General features: G+C 51.7%; 1 protein-coding gene across 1 annotated transcript in view; it reads right to left on the reverse strand.

Annotated features, from left to right (window-relative positions):
- The window catches only part of MYO5B (myosin VB), a 340,465-nt gene extending 332,404 nt beyond the window's left edge, over positions 1-8,061 (reverse strand). The window contains exon 1 of the mRNA XM_045065614.1: positions 7,556-8,061. Coding sequence (XP_044921549.1) covers positions 7,556-7,582 — 27 coding nt within the window. The 5' untranslated portion in view covers positions 7,583-8,061. The remainder of the gene's footprint in view (positions 1-7,555) is intronic.
- Positions 8,062-8,423: the final 362 nt, after the last annotated feature.

Below are 8,423 nucleotides of genomic sequence, written 5' to 3' on the forward strand. Positions count from 1 at the left end.
AATGAAATCTTAAAAAAAATTGGAATAGTTAGCATTATGGTAAATCCATAATATGCCATTTTATATGGCCATTAAATGGTAAAAATTACCTTTATACGCCAGAGTTAGGGGGGGCACAGTAGCTTAAGATCTGGAATAGTATCTATGGCATGATCCCATTTTTAAGTATATTATACTGGGGCACCCAGGTGGTTCAGATGGTTAGGTATCTGCCTTCAGCTCATAATCTCCAGGTCCTAGGATCCAGACCCACATCAGGCTCCTTGCTCAGTGGGGGTGACTGCTTCTCCCTCCCCCTCCCTCTGTTTGCGTGCTTGGTCTCCCTCTCGAATACATAAAATCTAAGTGTATATTGAACCATGCATCAATAAAGCAGTGCTGCCTAACAAACTACATACGGAGTCTTAAATTTTTTTAGTAGCCATGTTAAAAATAGGTGAATCAAACACTTTAGCCCAATATATCCAAAGTATTTCGACATTTAATCAAGAATAGCAGGAGGTATTTTACATTCATCTTTTGTACAAAATCTTTAAAATCTGAGTTGGGTTTTTAGGGGGGTTTTTTGTCCTTGTTTTTGTTTGGTTTTGTCTTTAACACCTCCAGCTCCTCTCCACTAAGTGCTTAGGAACACCCTATTGAACAACACAGGTCTGGAAGCTATACGTAAGTGATTAACAGCAGCAGTTTCTGGGAATGAGATTAGAGCCTTTGCCCTTCCCACATTGTAGGAATGGTTTCAATAATCATTTGTATTAACAAAAAAAAAAAAAAAAGCATTGTGAAAAGTGTTTAGATTTCCCTTAAGAACTCCCATGAAAGGCCAGAAAGCACAGCTTTAATTGAAAACTTCCTTCAAACTGCTCTTGCCCATTCCCCAGGCGGGCAGTGGGAGAGTGGAACCTCCAAGGCCACCCACCACACAGCACGATGACTCCAGGGGGAGAAAAGCAGATCACCAGTTAAGCTCGTGCAGTGCACAAGACACTTCACAGGTTAAAGCACGTGATCCTCCAGGCTCTTAAGACGCAGGTACCGTCCCAGTTTCAGATGAAAAAAAAAAATTAAAAATTAAAAAAAAAATCAATCCACTTATTCCAAAGCGTCAGAGCAGAGCATTTAACCATATACCCAGGACAGTCCTTACCAAGATCATGACCAGAGGCCAGGACTGCCCACACCAAGGTCATGATCTGATCTTTATTAAAATCATGTTCTAAGACTGGCATTCTTTAGAGAAAATCCTACCCATAATTTTTATTTGCAAGAACCCCCAGATCCTAACATTTCTCCTTTAAGCTCATATATCCTCAAACATCAGTTTATATAAGTGGAAAGTATCACCCCAAACTGAACAGGTTAAAAAAAAGAAAAAAGTACTGAGTATTCCTTGCCCTAGTCCAACTTTTCTGTCCACCCTCAAGCTGGAAACTTCAAGGTTGTATTTGATGACTCCTGCCCTTGTTGAATTTTAGGCTCAATAATCCCTAAGTGGCTAAAAAACAAAACAACAACAACAAAAAACAGTGAAAGTGGGCTCCTGGGTGGCTCAGTCAAGCATGTCTTTGGGTCATGTCAGGATCCCAGGATCCTGGGACTGATCCCCACATCTCCCTCTGCAGCTGTCTCTCGTGAATAAATCTTTAAAAATGATACTTAGCACCCCATATCTTGGTATGTAAATACCCCTCAATAAAAGGAAACAGACATCACTTTAACCAAAGGATCGAAGGCATACCATCAGAAATGGGACACGATGATAGCACTGATCTCTTGATATGGTGCCCTAAGAGCAATTGATTTCTCCTGATGTTTTCTTAGCCAAAATTCATAAATGCCATGTAAGCAGAATACACCAGGGTTATCCAAACTGAAGACGTGTCTACAAGATAATGGACCCATACTCATATTGCCAATGTTATAAAAGAGAAGAAACGGAGAAACAGCCCCTAACTGGAAATCAAAGGTGCAAAGATGCTAAACAATGTGGAATCCTAGAAGGAACCCTGACCCAGAGAAAGGTCATTAGTGGAAACACTGATTAGCGTCAGTAAGGTTCACAGACCAGTTAGTTCCACATGAAGCTTAATTTCCCCATTTCAACAACTGGGCCATGCTTACAGATGGCATGAACACTGGGGGTATTTGGAATAACACACAACTCCATGTTTTGTTTTGTTTTTTGCAACTGTTCCAGAAGTCTAAAATTTCATGATCCAAGAGCAAGAGCTAAGCTATTACTACGGCTGCCATCCCCAGTTCAGTCTCGCTCATCCCTCCCCCCCTCCATGCTTCCCAGCCCTCTCCCATCGCCTCCTGATAATGCCCTTCCCCTTGCATCCTCCATGTCTATTTAAATCCTATTCATTCAAGGCCCAGTCACAGCCCACCACTGCTAAAGGAAGTCCTTCCCCACCCCTTGTCACCCCCCCACCACCCCCCACCACAGCACACCCAACTCCTGCTTCCACAAAACACCCGCAATTAAGTATCTGGGCTCCTCCGGTGACACAAGAGTAATGTTGTATCGTTAAGGACACACGGGTACGGCTGTATTGTTAACTCCGTGCACTTCAGGTTCTACTGCCCAGTGACAATGCAAAATATGTTTGTGCAGACAAGCCCATCTGAACAGACGTTCCACTCTTAAATGAACTGCTTTTTAATGCTGTTTCTGGGGAGCCTACTGAAATGTATGATGGGCCAACTATTTCAACTAATACAAGTCTACCTTGGAAACTATGTATAGTGAAATACACTATCACTCAGGGAAGGCTGTATTCGGACTTAAAGGTTTTTAGCCGTATACCTTATAGCTGACCATTACAACACAAAATATTTAGGAATAACAAAAATCTGCCAGGTCATAGAAAATGTATTTTTTATTTAGAGGTGCCTCGGCCCTCCAACCAGCAAGTGGATGCCATCTCTCTGAACAATGTAAGTACAACGGTATATGGAGAGACTCTGACCAGACCTGGAGTGGTCAAGAAGCCTCTCCCCGGGGGTGGGTACCTTGCAGTCAACTGAACTATTCAAAGCACATTAACCAGAAGGAAACTGGAAGAAACTAGCAGCCAGAATGCAAGCTTTCCCAAGAGGCCCGAGTGGGGAGACATGGGGTCAGCAAAGAGCTATAAGAAAGTTCCAGGAGGAATTTGGGCAGGAGGATTTGGGGGGGTGGATGCGGGGACAAGCTCGTAAGCATCTCTTCAGTACAAGGCACAATGCTAAACACACCGGAGGCTCCAAAAAAGGTTTGCGGTGTTGTCTGTTCTCTAGGTGTGCTCGGCCTGGGGGAAGGGGGTGGAAGGATGGGACAAGAACTACTGACAAGGGGGTGGGGGCGGGGCACGCTCACTCAGTGCACACCTGTAAGAGGCAGAGAACATGCCCGGAACTGGGGACAAGAAGGGAGGGATGGGGGCACACTAATGGCCTCTGTGTGGCTAACCTAGCTTCAAAGGACCACAAGGAAGCCAGAGCCCTTCAGTTTCTCAACATCCCCTCGGCCAAGCCACCATAGTTCCCAGAATCAGATCCCAAGATGAAGATTCCTGTTTAAGTGACCTGTTGGGTGGTGCTCCCAAGACCGGGGGAGTGGGACAGGGGAGAAGGCGGCAAGCAGGGGTGGGATATCCAGCAAAATCCAAGAAGTGAAACTTGGGCTCAACTTGCACAGCTCTGGAAAGAGCAGGGGCCTCACCCTAGGGCAGTCCGGTTCCCAAGGCTGAAGAGTGTGGAAGGTACTTTATAACTAAAGGAGTTATACTCCCTTTAGTTAAAGGACTGTCCCGGGGGCAGGGGTGTGTGCTCAGGCTGCAAGAACCCTGGACAGAAACAGGTGCCATCGGGAGTGAACAAGCACCAGAGAAGAGTCAAGGGCCCACAGGAGCACTGCCAGCATCTGCTACCACTTACGGCTCTACCGGCACCAATTTTCTGAAATATCCCTTGGGAACCAAAAGTAGGAGTGAATCCTTAATGCTTCCAAGGGTGGCACGTGGGGACAAGAGGCAGGCGGCTCCTGCTGCTTTCCAGACAGACACCCAGGAGACACCTGCATACCCGATGCATAAGGAAAGCAGAGGACAAAGCCTCCATTAACACACACGGGTGGGCGGGGGGGGGGGGCTCCACCAGTAAATCAGCAGCAAACAATCCCGACTAGGACACCATTTATCAATTACGGGGGGGGGGGGGGGGGGGGGGGGGGGGGGGGAAATCAACCAGAAAATTGTTTGAAGGTACTTGTTTCAGTCTGCGACTTCTGTCACTCTGCTGGCTAAAATCCAAACAGCCTCCTGAAAGACTCCTCTGAAAAAACAGTATTTATAAGGAGGGTTATTCTGAGGAAAAACTTAAAGTCAGACTATTTTCTGCAGTTATCACAAATTGTATTTCTAATGCTTACGCATGCTCAGGTCTCTTCCTGGGACCTGTGCGAATCAAGTTAGCCCATACCTCCAACCCACAGGAAAAGCAGGACTAATCGCCACATACATGCACTTTGGGACACGACCGCTGCTTGTCAGCTCCAGGTTCCTGTTAAGAGTAGAAGAGGCTGTGGCACCTTGACATGACCCTTAAAGTGCCTGGCATGGACTCTAATTCTCTTCCCTCCAAGAAAAGTCTCACTAGAGAGCAATTTCTCAAAGATGAGGTGTTGGGTCTTCTGAAAACAGACATTCCCTTGTTGATGGGAAGCTGGGAAGTGACCATCATCAAGGACTAAAAACTCAAAAAAAAATTTTTTTTTCCACATAGCATGAGAGCATCCAGTTGGAGTACAGCTGCTAGAAAACAGTAATGTGGCAGAGGAGGAGAAAAAAAAAACAATTCTTCTAGAATAAGTAGAAATAGAATAATATATGTTTTTACCTGAAACTGCACTTTCAGATTAATTTATGTACTTACAGTTCTCCTTCCAATAATATCTTCCAACTAGGTCACTAAAGCAACAGGTATAGTCCTAAAGGGCTTTAATATTTCCAACCCACTTATAAATGCTGTTGACATAATGGATAATTATTTCCATCATGCATAATACATTACAGTGCATGCCTGTATCCAGCATTCATCACATTAAACTAGTCTAGCAAGTTAAAAGGGAGAACATGAACTGTTTTAACACACTGAAATGAACAAATCATCTCCCCAAGAAAATGAATCCGAGTAGCAGGCACGGTTTCTCTAAGTAATTTGTGATTCATATGCATACTGAGAATCCAGCCTAGCAAGTAGGGTAATAATGGTAACAATGTACCAGCTTCTCATAATAAAGCTTAAGTCTAACTCCAACAACAACTGCTCAAAATTCAATCTGGAAGCTACTTGGTGAGCCACAGAAAGTCTCAAATTTCAGATTCATCTACCTAAAAGTGATTAAGAACTAGAAACCCCCCTAACACCATCAGGTCAAGTCCCTCAGCCCTGCAAAGGCATTCTGAAACCCTGAGTTGTATCAAACCCTCAATATCCATGAAGCCAATTTAAGTGACCTGGGTGTTCCCTCAAGACCCTTTTCTTAGGATAGTTTTGTCCTTACCACAAACCCAGAAAATTACTTTCAAACTTTGGACCGAACTGCCACTACGGTCCATTTCTAATAATTAACATGCAATTCACTCACTTATAACACATAATATACTCGTTTCTAAGGAGAAAAATCGAGTGTTTTCCCCTGGAAGTGTGGTCCAGGAAAAGCAATCCAATCTTGTTTTAAGATCAGGGCTTCAAAATTACAGGTTTATTCAGTTATCCATTAGCTTCATTCACATAGTAACCACAGTGACCTGATGAAGGACTTTGTGATACATGGCAGGCATGGGCCATTGAGGCACTCGTTTTATTTGGCAGTCGAGTAGTGTCTCCGTGCACTTCTGAGTGTTAACAGAACTTCAAGTCTTTACATTCCAGTTCAGGCGTCTCCACCCCCCGGGGTTCCAGCTCTAGTCCAAGTGCCTGACAACCCGCTTCGCGGAAAAACTGAAAGCCAAGGCTTTGAGGGCTCCTCCCAAGACGCACAGGGGTAAAGCGTGGGGCACTTTTCAAAGCCAGGCACGCCAGAGATTTTCACCGAACCGCTCTCCCCCAGCCTTCCCCCTTTCCCGAAGCTGTCACCCACGCGCAACCCGGGCCGGGAGCCCTAGTGTGGGTGGAGGAGGTGTTCGAGACTGCGGTGACCCCACCCTCTACAGCCACCTCTGGAGTGTCCTCCCAGCTCGGCTCGCTCTCTTCCCAGGAGAAATTAGAAAATCCGTCCAACGATGCAGCCAGCCCACCCCGCCGCAGAGCTCGCCCACGCACGGGACAGCGGAGAGCAAGAGCCAGGTGAGGACGCGGAAGTAGCTCTTCCTCCCCGCCTAGACCTGTTGGCCGGGGCAGGTCTCCTGCAAATCGCACACCCACGCGCGCGCACCCTTCCCCGGGCCCCACGCGCGCACACCCACCCGTGCACGTACACGGACGCACGAGCCACTGTCAAACGGGTCACAGCCCCGGAAAAGACGGAGCGTGCAAGCCTCTAAAACTTACTGAAGGGGGGAGGGGCACATGCTTACAGGCCCGGGCCCGTCGCGGTCTCCTGCCAAGCTGAAACCCGAGCGGGGCGCGGCGGCGGCTGAGCGGCCGTAGACGCTCGGGGAGGCGGCGGCTGGTCCCGAACTTTAAACAACTGCCGCGGAAGCAGGGCGTCTCCACCCAGCCGCACCTGTTCCCGACCGTGGGGGCCGAGCCCCGCACATCCCTGCTGACCTTGACAACATCCCGGAAATCCAAACTCCACCCCCAGGTCAGCGTTCCTCCGATCCCCTTCCCATCGGTAACTGAAGCCTTCCTGGTACCCACGCAGAGGGGCCGCTTCCAGCCCCCCCTCCCCGCAAATTAAGAACGCGCTTCCCTGGGGTCTCTGCAGATCCTTCGAGCATCTCACTTCCCCCGTTGCTTATCTCCCCTTGCCCACCCTAGCCATCAGCCCCTTACAGCAGGTTGGGTCCCCTTCTCTCCATCCCGAGAGTGCTAACATCCCCTAAGTGCGGGCTTCCCCCACTGGTGCGCTGGAGCTAAAGGAAGCCTTAGAGGAACGCCCTTGCGAGCTGCTTTGCAGAGCGGCTGGAGCGGGGTCCACGGGCAGGAGAGGGGGCGGCAGCGGGGCTGTCCCCCACGCCCCGGGCCCCACACTGGCAGCAACCATCCCCGCCCCCACAACGGACCGGAAAACTCCGCAGAACCAGGCGAGGAAAGCGACAGCAGGGCGTCGGTGAGGGGGCGACAAGCCCTGGCCGGAGGCAGAGCTGCCGAGCGGACGCCACCGGGCCGCCGGGAGTCGCGGCCGGTCCGCGCAGGACGCTCCGGGAGCAGCCAAACTTTCTCTGCCTCCCGAAGTTCTGGGCGCCGGGGAGCTAGCAGGGGGAGGCTACCAGGCGGCTCCCGGGCCCCCGCCCGCCTCCAGGGACCGCAGAAGAGGGCGCCCCCGAGGGCCGCGGCGGCCGGCAGCGCGCCGCCCTCGCCCTCACCTGGGCCGCCGGGACCGCGGCGCGCGGCCCGCACTCACCTGGCTGTAGAGCTCGCCGACCGACATGACCCCGCGGGCCGGCCCGCGCCGGGGCACCGCGCCTGGCGTGCGGCCCTCGCCCGTGCCCCGCCGCGCGGCGGGTCCCGACTCCTCTCCGCCCGCGGGCTCTCAGTCCACCGCCGGCCCTCCTGGCGCCATCTTCCCGGGCCGGCCGAGAGTTTCCTGGTGTCTCACCGCTCGCCCCTGAACCTGTCCCGCCGGCTTCCTGGAGGCGCCGCGGCCGGCTCGCCCTCGGCCGGCGCGACCTTTACTCCCGCGGTGGCGGCGCAGCTGCGGCCGGGCAGGAGTGGCGGGCGGGGGAGGAGGCGGCGCGGCGCCGCTCCCCGCTCAGGTATGGGAGGAGGTGCGGGCGCCCGAGGGGGAGGGCCAAAGGCGGGGAGGGAGGGCCGCGGAGTTGGCAGCGGGTGCCGTGCGGCCGCCGCCTTTGAGCCCTGCGGGGGCCAGGCTGGACGCGCCCTCCCGCGCCCCCGCTGCAGCGGGGTCCACGGGGCCGGGGGCGGGGCCGGGCGCGGAGCTGGCGCGGGCCGCCCCCTGCTGGCCGCCAAGGGCACGCCGGCACAGGTGCGCGCGGGTGCTGCACCTGCCGCGCCACGCTCCCCGTGCCCTCGGGAGAAGCCGGGCAGGGAGAGTGGAAACAAGACGGAGAAGCAACAGACGGCGAGGCGGAGGGAGAGAGGAAATAGAGGAATGGAAGTCTATGCCTGAAACCTCCCATCATTTCCCCCGAACTTCACGTGGCTGCGTTCAACATTCTCATTAAAATTCAGTTGTCATGGGAGGTTATAAAAGGGGACTTAGCTAGACCAACGACGGTCTCCGTCAAACTGAGCTCCCTGGCCCAAAGTCC

Source organism: Mustela putorius, unplaced genomic scaffold (assembly GCF_011764305.1).
Source record: "Mustela putorius furo isolate JIRA1106 unplaced genomic scaffold, ASM1176430v1.1 tig00003858_pilon_pilon_pilon, whole genome shotgun sequence".
NCBI lineage: Eukaryota > Metazoa > Chordata > Mammalia > Carnivora > Mustelidae > Mustela > Mustela putorius.